Genomic DNA, 16502 nt, shown 5'->3' on the forward strand with positions numbered 1-16502 from the left:
GATCAAGTTCATCCTTATTAGTCATCCTGGACAGCCCCTTTAACTATAGACTAGGGATGAGCGAGCGTACTCGGAAAAGCACTACTCGCTCGAGTAATTTGCTTTATCCGAGTATCGCTGTGCTCGTCCCTGAAGATTCGGGTGCCGGCACGGAGCGGGGAGCTGCAGGGGAGAGCGGGGAGGAACGGAGGGGAGATCTTTCTCTCCCTCTCTCCCACCCGCTCTCCCCTGCTCCCCGCTGCGACTCACCTGTCAGCCGCAGCGGCACCCGAATCTTCAGGGACGAGCACAGCGATACTCGGATAAAGCAAATTACTCGAGCGAGTAGTGCTTTTCCGAGTACGCTCGCTCATCTCTACTATAGACCTTAAGAGTACAGATTTAAAAATGTAGATCAACCACTAATTAAAGCCCAATGCATAAAAGTTAATGATTTGGCACAAGCCTAATGCAAGAGTCATGAAAAACTTTTCGATTTTTTTTTTGGGGGGGGGGGGGTGTTGGGAAATCACTTATTGTTGAAGCTGCTCAGTTTTCAGCCTGCCTAAACACGGAATGACTGTCAGCCCATGTAAGCCGGGAATTAGTTGTCCATCTATGAACGAGTGCCCGTTTACTCAGAATGCAGGCTGGCGGCCAGAAGAGATCTCCAGCATTCTGTAAGGCAACTGAAAGAAGCAGATGCCCTCCGCCACTTTGTCTACAACAGGTGACCAGCCACAATACGCTTTGCCGTTTTCACAGACTACAAGTTGAAAATGGAGGGGAAAAGAGGGATCTTCATCTTCAACTTGGTATGCTTTTGATAGACTGAAGAGGATGATGGCCAAATCATTTTTCTCATTGTGAATTATGGGCCGGTGACATTGGTGGAGCAAATCACTCATCTCAAATTGCAAATAATCAAATCAACTGAATTAAGCAGATACAATAAGCAAGATGGATAATTATTACTCCCCCCCCCACCCCCCTTCATACAACTGCATGTATGTGGATATAGCAGACAGCTAAAATGAGAAAAATTGGCATCTACCTCATGGGGATTTTTGACCCTACCCAAGATCAACAATGCAGGATGATGGGCAGAACTGGATGGGTAGATTTAGGTCTTAATTCGGCCTTACAAACTATGTTAAGACGGACAATTCTAAAAAAACCTGATCTGAGCTTTTAAGGATTCAAACTCCCAGTACCTCTGTAGGTCTATCTGCGTACTTCCCTCCATATAGCAAGTACGAGATACATATGCTGACAACTTGCTCTTTAATTCTGTTTACATTGCGAGATATTTCTGTTCGATCTTCTACACAGAATTAAAAACTGGATGTGGTCAGAATTGAAGGGGTTGTCCAGGGTTGAGTGTGGCATTGCAGCTCAGCCCCATTGAAGTGAAAGGGAGGTGAGCTGTAATACCAATCACAACCAACGCACAAGGGTGGCATTATGTTTGGAAGAAAGCAGCCATGTTTCTCTAACCCTGGACAACCCCTTTAAATGGGTTGTACCAGAATTTCGAGTTATCACTTATCCACAGAATAGGGGATAACTTGCTGTTCGGTGGGGTTCTCACTGCTGAGACGCTCATGGATAATGGATAACTTGAAATTCCAGTACAACCATTTAAGGGCTATGTTGGCATCCATATTTCTTTATTGGTCCAAATAAGGAATCTTCTGACCAATCAAACCACCGATAAGGACCAGTATAAGTGGTAACCCAATGATCTACCAGTCCACACCTTCTACACTACTTACTGTATCATTCCTGGTTTCTCACTTTCCAAAACAGTCTCGAACTACTTCTTATTCCTATGTAACACATTACAGGTCTCCACACTTCTGAACAGTCCCATAGAGAATACTGGTGGGTGGGAATAGACACTATCTAGACTACAGCCAGACTAAACAATAAAGTAACCCACCCTGGGATCAAAGTTTCATTGGTGGACTACCATCCGATCCATATACATGAAACTATACTAAACTAGACGAAAACTGGTCTCTCCTAATGAACATGCACGTTCCAACAGTCTGATCATAAAAGTCCTCTGCAACCCCTCCAATACCCCTCTCACAAAACATAAGGACTTTCATTCTTGTTGGTCTACGAACTATCTGCTCACAGTGTACAGGCTACATGCAAAATAATGTAGGATCCCATTAGAATGGTTAACAGATTACACATGTATCCTCTAAGTTTAGGCTTAGTTCGCAACAATCAGAGTTGTGTTAAGTTTGTCATTTTAACTACAGTGTTTCCCCAAAAATAAGACAGTGTCTTATATTAATTTTTCTTCAAAAAGGCTTAACTTTTTTACATGTATAGCTGCCTGGACACTATTTAAATTGACTTTTTTAATTAACTGCTAGCAGGGCTTATTTTGGAGTAGGGCTTATATTTCAAGCATCCTCAAAAAGCCTGAAAAATCATTTTGCATCCTCAAAAATTCTGGAAAATCATGCTCTGTCTTATTTCCAGGGTATGTCTTATTTTCAGGGAAACGAGGTATATCTCATGAGATGAGCAGCATTCTCCTATAATGTAGCTCTGATCTATGTCAAATGCCTTGGCTGCCACCACCCTGCAGGTCGCAGTCTTGACGTGCTTAGCCCACACAACCACCACCGCAGTGAGACAATTACGCTTTTTCCTTATACTTGTGTTCTGTTTTAACATTAAGAACTCCAATAATAAGGCAAGTGGATTAGTGCATTCAGCCTGTACATCATAGCGAGAGCGGCATGAATATGTAGGTGTTACACAACAATCATCTCTGCAGGTCCATAGAAAGGGCTCACAAGCCGCCGAAATAGGGCAAGCTTTGTATTTCTTTATGTTCCACCTGCAGAAAAGGTAGGAGGCACTTACTGAAGCTGTTAGTTAAAAGCAAATCTCCATCAGGTCTCTGACTCATGTAGGTAAAATACAGGGAAAGGGATATATGATGAACATGTAATACATTACGCTACACTGTGCATTCACTGTATATCACCACTACTGTAGCAGCTGCAGAAATATACTGGGGGCTCATCACCATCTCCTTAATTTAAAATATCTACATATCTATATTTGGCTTAATTATTGGCCAATTCTAATTAATATAGGTTTGTGGAGTAAAGAGGGTAGAGAGAAAGAAAGGAAGAGAAAGGAAGAAAAGGGGAAGGAGGAGGTAAGATGGAGAGAAAGGAAGAAAAGGGGAAGGAGGAGGTAAGATGGAGAGAAAGGAAGAAAAGGGGAAGAAGGAGGTAAGATGGAGAGAAAGGAAGAAAAGGGGAAGGAGGAGGTAAGATGGAGAGAAAGGAAGAAAAGGGGAAGGAGGCAAGATAGAGAGGGGAAGGAAAGGAGAAAAAGAGGAAGGATGCAAGGGAGATAGAGGAAGACATGGGGGCAAAAGGAGGCTAGAGGGAAGAAGCAAGGAAGACAGAGGGGATAGGAAAGGAGAAAGATACAGGGGGTAAAGAAAGAACTAAGATAGAGGATTAAGGAAAGGAAACCGTGGAGGAAATGTAAAGAAATAAAGAGGGGGGAAAAAAGTGAGAAAATGCAGAAAAAGCGTTAGAATAGAAAAGAAAGGAAGGTAAGTATAGAAAAAGTAAGGAAATGAGATGTAAAAGGGGAAAAGAAAGAGTAAGAAAGAAAATAAAAAGGCGGCAGAGCGTTAAAGGGAAAAGGAAGGAAGAAAGAGGAGAAAAGAAGGAAGAGTGTTGCAGAGGAGAACAAGAAGAATGTGAGATGAGAAAAGGAAGGTAGGTAGGTCGAAGAAAAGAAAGGAAAGGAGACAGAAAGGGGAAAAGGAAGGAAAAGGGATACAGTGTGAAAAATGAAGGAAGATTAGAAAATGAAGGCTAGAATGAACGGGGAAGAAGGGAGTAAGATCTGGGCAGGAAAAGATTGAAGGGGATGTAAAAGGGGAAGGAAAGTAGAAAGTAAGAATCTTAGTATCCTTGTTACATTGACAAGATCTCTTGTATTGAGGTAAAGACTTTAATAGCTACATAAAATATAACATTATTAATTAAACATATAAACACGTGCGGGTTCCTCTCCTCCTACACAACATGGAAGGATAGGTTAGTGGTCTGTATGTATACTCCATAGATCACACCAATCTAAGCCATCCAAGTGCATTCAGTCCTCTGTCTGCTCCTGCCGACCGGCTCCTTCTCTTCTTTCATATGGATTAGGAATCTGTGTGTAACCACCTCACACCTAGCATGGTGGAAGGATGGACATCAGGAACGAGTGGCGTCTTTACTGCAGCTCCTCAGGTTTGCCTCTGGGAATTCTGGCCTCCTTTCTTTGGACTGTCTACAATTAGAAGGAACAGACTTTATACATTGCTGATTTTGAAACTCCTTTAATCCAAACTCCTTGATGTTCACTACTTACCAACCTCCTCCTTTCTAGATTTAGGGATCTTCGCTCCTTTTGGATTGTGGGGTCTAGGAGGGGCATTAGCAGCTCTCCACTGATACGCCGGCTGTACATAAAAGATCATTAGAACAAAACCAAAAGTGAAGAAAAGTAGAGAGAGGAAACAAGTAGACTGTTGGGAACCCACCGGTGAAGCAGTTGCAACATCCTGAACTTGGCTGTGCTCCGGACCAACAACTGGGGGTGGATAACAGATTGGCCAGTCCTCATATCCTGGGTACATCATGGCGGGTGGGCTGTAAGGATACTGGTATGGAGGACAGGCCGGCCCGATGTGATGGTTTATGATGTATCTCTCTCCTACAGCCTGAAGAACATGGAGATAAACCAATAAGCAAATTATCACCGTATACAAAAGGCGTCACACGAGGATCTTCAGCGTCTATTGAAGCTAAATACCGATTCACATCACAGAAGAGCTGCTCCGTGTAAGCTGGTGACGGCTATAACAGTGTATTATTAGAGATGAGCGAGCATACTCGCTAAGGACAATTACTCGAGCGAGTATTGTCCTTAGCGAGCACCTGCCCGCTCGGAAGAAAAGATTCGGGTGCCGGCGCGGGTGAGAGGTGAGTTGCGGGAGTGAGCAGGGGGGAGAGAAAGATCTCCCCTCCGTTCCTCCCCGCTCTCCCCCACCGCTCCCAGCCGGCAGCGGAACCTTTTCTTCCGAGCGGGCAGGTACTCACTAAGGACAATGCTCGCTTGAGTAATTGTCCTTAGCGAGTATGCTCGCTCATCTCTATGTATTATACATTAAACACCCACATCTAGTAGCGCGTTGGACTTCTTTTGGTCTTTAGAGCTGCAGCAGGTAGTGACCCGCGCAGACAGGAAGCTTCTTGTAGTTGCCGCAGATGGAGGTGCTGAAACGTTCTGATCAGCTGATCGAAAGGAGAAGTCGATTAATGCTGTTTGCGCCAAATTCTGCCCTCCCATCAGCACGGTGCAACACAAATCTGGATCCATCTGACCAGAAGATGTTTTTCGCTGTTCCAACGTCTGCACTCTTTTGCCGCTGCGGTCTAGTTTTTATGTTTCTCTTTGACACAACGGCGCTGGAACTCCCTGTCTACTGCTAGAACGCATTGTGCTAAGGAACGACGAGTTGTGCAATCAAATGCATTAGTCGGAGAACCGGCACGGTATCCGGCTGCACTTTCCTTGAAGATGTAGCGCAGGTTCGTCAGAGCGATTCTTGACATCCTCCTCTTACATCCACAAGATTTCCTTTTTCTGGATGTTTTCCTCGATCACATCATCCTCGCTATACTCTCCACACCGATGTAGGAGAACTCCTCACAAGGTTGGCGGTGAGAACCCGGCTAGTCCAGCACCGATGACCGGACCTCGTTGGAAGTCGCTCCGATCGCTGGATTTTCCCATCTAATGTGGATTCACACTGAAACTGATCCACGGAAAACTTTTTACGCTGCGCTCCGGGGTCACTGATCTATTTTCCACACAGGGAAGTGCCAATTGTGAGAGGGCCGGGGGCTGTAATAAAGTATGTATAAGGGCTCCTATACACCAGCGCAATTGAAGCGCCTATAATACGTGGTACATCGCAGCAATTACAAACACATTGAATACATAATACACATGGGGGGCGTGGCTTGCAGCCAAGATGGACGGACGCTACTGAGAAGGGCTCCCTCAGAGAAAAACTAATCCCGCAGCAATCCTGGACAACCTGTGGATGAGAGAGCTGGCACTGCCCCAGTGAGACCTCTGCTACAGCCCGCGGCAGTACAGGAGGGTAAGCGGCTGAAGGAGATTCTCCCTTCCCGTCATTACAGCGGGACCATGTGGCGGCACTCCGGCAGCGCTTACGAGCCGCCCGCCACCATTAGCCCTTATCTGCATTGCTGCTACTGGCCCCTAACTTCACAGCAACCACAATGGTGAGAGCCCATGGCACTACGGCACCATCCTCTGCTGTGTACACTCACCGCTCGGTGGCACAGGAGGAGGAGAAGGAGGGGAGCAGCCGGGGGGGGGAATACCATTAGAGGACTCCTGGCAGGAAGCCAAAGAGCAGCAGGCAGGACAGAATAAAGAAGAGATCAGCTGGGGAGCTCAGGCAGAACCAAGCAGAATCTCTCAGGTTGTTGTAAACCAAACAAACTGTGCTTGCCAGCCGAACCAACACTACTACAGAAGTCCACGTAGTCTAGAAGATGATTCTGGCACCTTGCAGGGGTGTTATACCAAATAAATCCTTAATTCTCCCATCACAGAGAGACAGCAACGTTTCGTCCACTCATGTCTTCAGACGTCAGACAGTGGATTGGAAAGGGTTAAATGGGGTTGCCGCTTGCCTCCTGCGGGTGGGCACGGACTTAAGTTTTTGAATGTTTTATTAGTAGACTGGAGCTTCTGGGGCAAAGTCTGCGCAGTTGGTATAGATTTGATTATTTATTGGAAGTTTGGTTTAAACAGTTAAAAGAAATAAATGCCGCGGCCATCTTAATCCAAATTAAGGTGTCGTGTCGTTATTTATATTTATTAAAGCGTTTAGAGCATAAGATCCCACATCCGTTTTTTTAAGGGTCCTTTCGGTAATTAATCGGACTGACTGATATAATGGCACACTTATTCTCTGCTAAACGTATTGGCAGGGTTAAAGCGCCGTCGCTCCTCTGCACTCCGGTCGGAGTTACAGCACTCGGCAGCAGAGCGACTACCTAAGGAAGACTAATTAGCAATTAGTGTCCGGTCATAATATAAAGTAATTGCAGCGGAGCACTGTCTGATTTCATTAAAGCGATAGGATGACGCCGGGATCGCTGGCGGAGGCAATAAGGTCATGCATAGAGGAATATACTGTATGTCTGGGCATGGAAGGCTACAATTACAGGAGGGTGATCAGCACATGCCCGCAATGAAAGGCAGCATCAATGGGCAGGACAGGAAGACATGCCGTGAGCGGAAGGAAATATGGTTATTGCTGCTGGGATCATGTGACCGGGCTGATAAGATGCCAACCTACAAGTAATAAAAGGGAACGGGCTTCATTATGCAGGGCCGGGTCAACAGTAAAGCGTTATACATGGCTTGGAAAAACCCTTTCATGGGGTTTTCATTGGTATGCAGATACATTGAAAGAGCAACTGTCCTCCTGTGTTGAATTTTCAGCATTGAGCGGGAACAGACCAGCAGCTTCTCAGAGAGAGGATGGAGAAATATCTGTGTAGTATTGAGATGCGGAGTGGAGCATATTCATGTGAAGGACCAGCTATCTGTGCCGAGCCAGAAACTTGAATGTAAGAGAGGCTGCAAAGCAAGTATGAAGCTTTCTAATCGCACGAGAAGGAAAACATAATACAAAACAGACAAGTGCATCATTTTATTCCTGCAGGGACTTATTAAGATATGTGTGTATTGAATTTCCATGCAGAAAGGTTTCCATAGCCTCTGAAGGGGTTGTCCAGTTGTATACTATTGATTGTCTACCCTTATGATAGATCGGCAGGGGTACTCAGCTTGGTAATGTAAACAAAGTTCCCATTGACGTGAGTGCAATTCTTGTAATACCAAGCCTCACCAGTACAGCGCTTCCTGCATAAATCACCTCAATGTAGGAGCTCACTGCATCGGTAAGTAGGTGATCAGTGGGGATCCAGGGTGTCAGACTCCACCTATCTCATACTGATGGCCTATCTAAAGTATAAGCCATTAATCGTTTACAACTGGACAACCCCTTTAACCCTTTCTAATCCACTGTCTGACCTCTAAAGACATTCTGATTGAAGGTTGTACAGCTCTGATGTCGGAAGACGTCCGGCAGGGTATTCTTACTGTAGATTACTGGCTGCTCTGTTGTCAGGGGCCTCACCAGCATTTCCCATACTGCAGTACTGGCTCCAGCCAGCAGATGGCATCATTGTATCATGGCAGAAAGAGAAAGCCCCCTAGGAAACTGTGAATCCAAAATTGGATTGCAAAGGGTTAATGTAACCCAACAAGCGTAACACATTACCTGGGATCTGGGCAGCTCACGGGCATTATCTTTCTCCCTTCGTAAAGTGTCCTGACAAGACTGCAGCTAAAATGGAAATGGATATGGTAAATGCCAAAAAAAAGTGATAATGTGACGACGATGAGACTACAGTCATGTATAGAAGCCTCTGTGCCCCATACTGGGATACCTCCTACCAATGCTAATAATGTGGGGTTAGACCTCCAATTATAGTGTAGTCCCAAAGAGCCATGAGCTGCAGACCCTTCCACACCTTAGTGTTGGCCTGGGCCAGCTGTGCTTGAAGCTGCTCCACCTCTCGTTTCAGGTCCTCCTTCTCCTCATTCATACGTTCACGATCGCTGCGTTCCTTCTTAAAGTCTTCTTCAAAGATGGCTACCTATTATGAAGAAGGATTAAATATCTATAAGGGATGCGGTATAGAGGTCTACAAGTAACAACTCAGAATCAACGGCTTAAGAGTCCGTGTAAACATACAGTTCTACAATGAGACTACCCAGATCACACCTGTATGGATAATACACTGCCATCTTGTGGGTGGTTTCACATCTGCGCTCGGGGTTCTGCTTTTCTGCTTCGTTCGAGAAGCGGGAAAGGCGAAATCTCTGCAGCTGAATTCCGTCAAGAGACTGAGCCACTGAACAGCGCCGGATGGGCCCAAATGACTATAATTGGGTCCATCCACTTTGCCCAGAGCTGCCAGGCTTTTGGATGGAAGAACGAGGTTCTGATGCAGATGTGACACTGGCCCAAGTTGTGCCCCCTTTTCAGTTTTATAGTTATAGCCCCACCCCCGAGGATCCAAGATTGAGATAGCTATAGAATAAATATATATCTAGCTCAATCTTGGATCCTCGGGGGTGGGGCTATAACAGTAGTTTGTGCTAGTGGTGCCGTGCATTTTATTTTCACTGTTGTATATTACGCACACAGTGCCCCCCCCCCCACCCAAGAGCTCACAGAAGCAGCACTTGGGTGACATTTTAGGCTTTCCCTTGGACACTGTTTTTTGAAGAAGTTTTTAAAAAGCGCCATGCCTTTTTTTTTTTTTTTTTTTTTTTTAAAGCACAAGCTTTTTAGGTGGCTTTTTTTGCTTTTCATATCACATTTTTAAAAAAATGCCACGCATTCAAAATATACAAGATAAAGGGAGGAAAAATGCTAGAAAAAGGGGGGAAAAAAAGTAGTATAGTGCACCTTATATTTCACATTGACAATGTAAACATCTGGCCATGACACTTTTAAAAAAAGGAAAAAAAAAAAATACCAGGACCCCACCACAAAAATGCAGTGTTTTGGTGCAAAACGCCATGTGTGAACCCCCCTAGGCCTCTCATACAGGCGCTTTTTACCGCAATTAATGCGGTGTTTTGAATGCCGCAGTAAATCGCTCCCATTTAAATCAATGAGGCCTCGCAGACGTGTTCGGTCACCCCGCTGGACGGCGCTTTCCAGTGCTGTGATTATCTAGCGAGGTCTGCTCCATCTTTGGCCGTTTAGCGCAGCTCATCACCCATCACAGTAATAGGGTGCGCTAAAATACGCTGTCGGCTGAAAGTAAAACCACGGCAGAGCGCCGCAATTGAAATCACAGCGCTTTGAAGCGTCCGTGTGCGAGAGGACCCTTAATGTGACATCCTTCAGCGGATGTCCTCTGTAGCTGGGAGTGACCTACTAGTCGCAGTTCCAGGGGAAGTAGAGCTGATCTCAGCGGTTCCTACAGCTACCAGGGGTTAATGCGCATTAAATGCAGTGTAGACCGCGACCAGGAGGGCGAGGATGGTAAACGGTCTCAGCCCTCTCTAAGGGAATTCTGGCTTTCCTCTCTTGCAGCTGCAGGTTATTCTTGCATGTGTCATAGGCTTTACTGGAGAGTGAGTGGACCATCGCTGCACACTGACCGGTCCAACATACCCATTTATATGTGCAAAGACACAATGCCTTAGAGGGCTTATCCAGAAAGTCCTCAAAAAGACAGGACTAGAGCCCAACCCCCCCTGCCGTCCGGCCCTACTGGACGTCGGAAATGAATGAACGGTGGTGTTAGGCTTCGCCCTAGAGATGCCTTCAACCCATCCCAGGACGGCGTTCCACAGGAGGCTCGGACAGGACCATTTTGTTGGATTTCTGCCCATTAAACAAGTTCCGCAGGATTAAGATAAGATAAAGCTCTGTAGTCCAACGGAACGGATTATACAGGTTTGCTTTCTAACTAGGGGGTGAATAACGTATTGTGCGCGACACAACGCTCATCAGCGACAGGTCTGTGTGATATCTAAAGCCTTTAAGTAGGGGAATTACTGACAAACAGTCACAAAGAAAACACACAAAGTTATGAAAGTGCTTAATAAAAAGGATTGCACATTTTGGACACCTCACAAAGCCCGGGATTCACAACATGGGTCACTTGCGTAATAAGAAAGTAGATCTATAGGGTGACCTGCTAATCCCTACAGGACCTCATCACAACCGGACAAGTTTAACAAGAGGTTGTCAGATTGTAAAAAGCGCCCCTCTTGTCCATGACCGCTCATGGTATTGCAGCATCACCCTGTTCCACTGATCGGCGGCGGTCGTCGGGCCACACACTGATAGATCCTCCCAAAGAGTAGTTCATAAATGTTTCAGTCCCCAGAAACCTCTAAGGGCTGTGTGCACCTTTGGGGGTATGTTTTCCACTTAAATACATGTATTCAGTATTGGCCTACCACACGGACTCACTCACAGTACTACTGCGGGGCATTGGGCACCGGCTTAGTTACAGCCCAAGAGATAATTAGAGAGGGACAGGAAGAGGCGGAGCTAAAATGGCACTGGGCGGCTCATTGCTGCTCCGCTGAGTACCTCCCAACGCCTCCAGGCTGGCAGTGTGTCAGGTGATTAGCACGGCCTGAAAGCAGGACTACTGAGCAGTGGACCAATAAGGAGGCGCGTTGGCTTAGACTTGGCCAGCATGGCCACCTACTGGCTCTCCTCTCCCCAGCGACTTTCCTACAACTTGGAGCAGTAACAGCTGAACTAAGGGCCCACCCGGGGTTCAGTGTCCCTGTGCTCCGTTACTTCACAGTCACACTCCGGGTTAGTTGGGTCGCTACGGTTCTTATACACAGGGCCGGCTGCAGTGAGCCTCTGTATTTATAGCCATTCTGGCTACATGCGGCCGTGGGTTGGGCACCCCTGCCCTAAACAAAGATCAAGACAAACCTTGTTTCCAAGAGCAATAAAAGGCCCATGGCATGTGCTCCGAATCTCTGGGGGTGGGGTCCAAAAACACTCCAATCAATTAATACTAGGCAGGATGTACACGATGAAACACTTCGGTCCGATGGGCGATAACTGTATTAATAGCCATTGGAACAGATGGGCTTGTGTGCCGGCCAGTAAAGTCATCACCATAATTCAAGCTGCATCACAGAAGCTTTCAGCCGCCTCCTGCTCCAACATCAACTAAAGCGGAAAAAACTAACTTGGAATCTGTGGATCTGCTGACGTCGCCTGAAGATGCAATACATGCTGCTCCGGAGCAAGCAAGCCTTAAAGACGTCACCTCTGCATCTGAGACAACACGTTAATGCACCGTCCTACCAAGTGTCATTGGACACTCGAGCAAGAACGAAAAGTAGTCTTCATGTCTATATGCTATACTTAGTGGGGCTCCTTTGGCCCCACTGACATCGGATACTCTGTATGGGATACTTTCTACTAATGTCTGATACACTTTAGCTGGTATTTCCCACAATTCATCCTGCAAACTTCTGTCGGGTTCTCTCAAAGAAACTGGAAGCTTCATATTTCCTGACCAACAATCCAGTTCGTCCCAACGATGTTCAGGTCAGAGTTTGTACACGCCGGAGCTATCGAAGAACATCCATATCCTCCCACCAATGTAAAGCAGCGCTGGATATGTGACAAATCGCGTTGTCTTGTTGGAAGTATTGCTGACCGTTCCCAGAGTATTGCCACATAGTCGGCAGCACATTGTCTAGAATGTCCGGGTACGCCTCCGTGTTCATGGTCCTTGTCACTGCGGCCAACAGACCGAGATTATGGCATGTAAGACATCCCCAGACCATAACATAACCTCCGCTGTAGTTAACTATTGGCCCAACACACCTGGCAGGAGACTTCCCAGGATCCTCCACACCCAGGTTTGCCCATCTAGGACGTTTGTCACTCCATAAAACATTCCTCCATTGCTTAACTATCCAGTAACGACGCTCCATGCACCACTGTAGATGAGTCGATGCATTGCGCTTGTGTGCAGCGACATAATCCATAGATCCAATAGGGTGCAGTTCACAAACTATGGCTGGCAACTCCAAGAGTCTGCATCTCATATAGCATGGATTAGGATATGCGACATGCTAATAAAACCCAATCAATTCTACTGATAGGGGTGTGCAGGATAGTGCAAACATGAGCTTAGTGCAGCTTCAGATGACCGTATATCGGCCGGGTTTTCACGTCCGCCCGATATACAGTGTCCCTCTCTGCAAGGGCGGGCCGGGCCGGGAGCAGGGCACAGCTTTTTTTGGGAGGCAAAATGAACAAAAAAAAGCATTTCAGGCATACTTTTTTTTCCTTCTAGCTTACGTTCTTTGCTGTGCGATTATACCAAATGTGTTGGATTCTCTCTTTTTTACATTTTTTTTGTCCCTGGAGGGGACCGGAACCATAAAAGCAGTGATCACTGTGATAATGCACGCAGTACTTCTGTACTGCAATGAATAACGTTCACAGCCAACAGCAGGTCCGGACGCCGGTCATGGCATCCCATTGGCCTTCTTCGATTAGATCAGGCGGTAGAGAAATGAACTCCAAGCATAAAACTAGAGATGAGCGAGCATACTCGCTAAGGGCAATTACTCGATCGAGCATTGTCCTTAGCGAGTACCTGCCCGCTCGGGAGAAAAGCTTAGGCTGCCGCCGGCAGGCGGGGGAGAGCGGGGAGGAATGGAGGGGAGATCTCTCTCGCCCTCTCTCCCCCCCGCTCCCCCCTGCTCACTGCTGCAACTCACCTCTCACCCGCGGCGGCAGCTGAACCTTTTCTCCCGAGCGGGCAGGTACTCGCTAAGGGCAATGCTCGATCGAGTAATTGTCCTTAGCGAGTATGCTCGCTCATCTCTACATAAAACCAATCTGGCATTATTACTGGAGCTTACCTGTTGTTTGAGCAGCTCAATCTCAGTAATGAGTTCCTGGCGTTGATGGAGCCCAGTGTCCTCTGTAGAGGCAGTAAAGGATGGCGATCGTGGACCGGATCCCTGCAGCTTCAGAGCTTCTTCTAGTGCCTGTAAGGACAACGAGGATCAATCTAACAATCCAGTGAGAAGGCTATGGGATATTTGCGGTCACCACTGAAGACATCATGAGAAGACCTTCTATGGATGATCATTAGAGATGAGCGAGTATACTAGCTAAGGCACATTACTCGAGCGAGTAGTGCCTTAGCCGAGTATCTCCCGGCTCGTCTCTAAAGATTCGGGGACAGGCGCGGATGACAGGTGAGTTGCGGCGGTGAGCAGGGGGGAGAGAGATCTCCCCTCCGTTCCTCCCCGCTCTCCCCGCCGGTCCCTGAATCTTTAGAGACGAGCGGGGAGATACTCGGCTAAGGCACTACTCGCTTGAGTAATGTGCCTTAGCGAGTATACTCGCTCATCTCTAAATGATCATCTCTTACTTCGAGGCATTTAGTAATTAGTCGCTACCATAGCGGTGCCGACCGGCAGCACATTAAGTGGTCGTCGTACAATACAAAGGATTACTTTATTCAGTCGGCTGATCTCTCGCTCCTGGTATTCCCGCTGTCGGCTGCTGGAGCTCAGCTGCTCATGAAGGAACTTGTTCTTTTGCTTCAGATCCCTTATGTCAAACTCCAACTTCTGTATGTTGGACTGCGAAGGAGTAAAAAGGAATAGGTTACTTTTAGAAGACAGAGGGCCATTACGGCCATCACAGCACAGCCACATCGGTGATTTTATAGCAATCCTCTGGAAGAGCCAGAAGACTGACGGCGGAGGAATAGGTAAGTATCACATTTTTTTTTCTACTGACAGAACCCCTTCAAGGACACGGCCTACTTTGGCCACGAGGGTGCAAGAACTTTTTGTGAATTTTCATCCCCACTTTACATTTTTCCATCAACATAGCCCCATAGGAGGATAAGAATTATCCCCTATCCACAGGATAGATGCTAACTTGCCAATTAGTGGGATCCGACACTCCAGATAAATTGCCCTTGGTGCGCATGCACACAACGGCACCATTCAGTGCAAGGGGAAGTGCTGGAGGGAGAACAGTTTAAAGGGACACAGTCATCACCCCATTAATGTAAACTCTCCCAGGTAGTCCCACCGAAGTGAAAGGTGCAGGGATGCACATGCACAGCCACAGCAGTCACGGTTTTGGGACCAACCTGGGGTAGACTTCTCTGGATCGGCGGTCGGATGCCCAACGATCAACAAGTTATCCCCCATCCTGTTGGATAGGGAATAACTCGCCGAGATGATATCCCCTTCAGTTACAGAAATACAGTAATTCTCCTGTAAATTGGGACCACCAATGGTTTTGCCGTTGCACTAGAGCGCCAAGACTCTATAAAGTTAAACATTTTACCTCTTTTTCCTCTATTTTGTCTCTGGCCAGAAGAAGTTTGCGGTCGAAGTCTCTCTGCTTCCGATCTCTTTCGGTCTCTTGCTCGCTGTCAGATTTTGCAGCTTGTGACAACTTCTGACGTAGCGATGTGATCTGTAGGGATCAGACATATTAGATTGTCAACTGGAACGAGACTTCATCCATGCAAAGCACCAACCTAAAAAATATCCGGTAAGGACTTGCAGCAATTCCCAGATATCTATCCATATTATAGTGGTTGTGCCAAGATGCACAACCCACAAGTATGCGGGATTTGGGGGAAATCAGCTCCTCGCCCCGAGTCCTGCTCTTGGTACCCCATGCAAACAGCTAACAAAAACAATATGGCCTTCCATGCATTCTTTCCAGCGTGCCAGAAAGTGGTGAAACCTGATGAAACGGACACCATACTGGTCCGCCTGAATCCCGATTTCGGAGATCCTGAAGTAACTCCGGGACATAAAATGCGTGAAAAGGAGGAGGGTCCCGAGAAGCGTTCTATGATGTTCATAGGATGCCAACTTATAACAATAGCGTACCTTCTCTTCATACTGATGCTTCATAGAGCGGAACTGCTGATCCCACTGCTTGTTCACCTCCAGCAGCTGTAGGAAAAGTCACGGGAAACTCAGACTTACGCAGAAAGTACATCACTGATATCAGCTGTAATGGAGGCCATACTGGAGGGCCACAACTAAGCAGAACTTACTATTCAGTTAAAGGGATTGTCCCAACTGGAGAAGCCATTCTCAAAATAAAGGCACCTCGGTGAACAGTAGGTCTGGATGTTGAAACCCTCATTACTTCACCTTCAGCGGTCACGGCGAGGACTAATACATGGCAGAGCGGGAGCTGCTCTTAGTGGCTATACCCCGACTAATCAATGCAACCCGCTTCATAGAGGAGATAACTAGTGAGGAGCTCTCCTCTGGGATGTCTAGATAGAGGATGTCCAGTTACAGGTCAACCACTGTGATCTCCTTATACATAGAGTGGCCACTTTACTAGAGACAACGGCCCTTTCATGATTGGCTCCTCCCTGTATGGAAAGTCCCCCGGTGACCCTGGAGTGCAGCATAAAATCATGTGACAAGTTTTCCGTGGATCGGTTTTAGTGTGAATCCACGTTAAGGCCCTTTTACATGGAGCGATGATCGCTCAAACGACAGTTTGAGTGACAGCTTGGAGCGATCATTTTGCATAAACTATTGAGTAGCTAATTAAGAGCAATTTAGTGTGCAAATGAAGCCTTAGCTGAAAGCAGTTAATAGCCCGAGGGCTCTTATCTGCATTCAGCTCCTTTGTTCGCCGACGGGAAACAATGCTATCAGCACTACCCACGGAGAACTCCTGATAAGACCACATGACGATTTTTAGGTTGGCCTGAATTTAACGATCAGCTAGCAGTGCACGAAGGCCGTGTATTTAGACACAACGATGATCGCTCAAATGATCG

The 16502-nt window shown here is 46.8% G+C and overlaps 1 protein-coding gene across 1 annotated transcript in view; it reads right to left on the reverse strand.

Moving 5' to 3' along the window:
* Positions 1-315: 315 nt before the first annotated feature.
* TNIP1 (TNFAIP3 interacting protein 1) overlaps positions 316-16502 on the reverse strand; it is a 76317-nt gene continuing 60130 nt past the window's right edge. The window contains exons 10-18 of the mRNA XM_066590411.1: positions 15586-15651; positions 15029-15160; positions 14179-14307; positions 13576-13704; positions 8667-8792; positions 8414-8479; positions 4562-4741; positions 4390-4480; positions 316-4308 (exon numbers count right to left, since the gene is read on the reverse strand). Coding sequence (XP_066446508.1) covers positions 4265-4308; positions 4390-4480; positions 4562-4741; positions 8414-8479; positions 8667-8792; positions 13576-13704; positions 14179-14307; positions 15029-15160; positions 15586-15651 — 963 coding nt within the window. The 3' untranslated portion in view covers positions 316-4264. The remainder of the gene's footprint in view (positions 4309-4389; positions 4481-4561; positions 4742-8413; positions 8480-8666; positions 8793-13575; positions 13705-14178; positions 14308-15028; positions 15161-15585; positions 15652-16502) is intronic.

This window comes from Eleutherodactylus coqui, chromosome 2, assembly GCF_035609145.1.
Source record: "Eleutherodactylus coqui strain aEleCoq1 chromosome 2, aEleCoq1.hap1, whole genome shotgun sequence".
Lineage (NCBI taxonomy): Eukaryota > Metazoa > Chordata > Amphibia > Anura > Eleutherodactylidae > Eleutherodactylus > Eleutherodactylus coqui.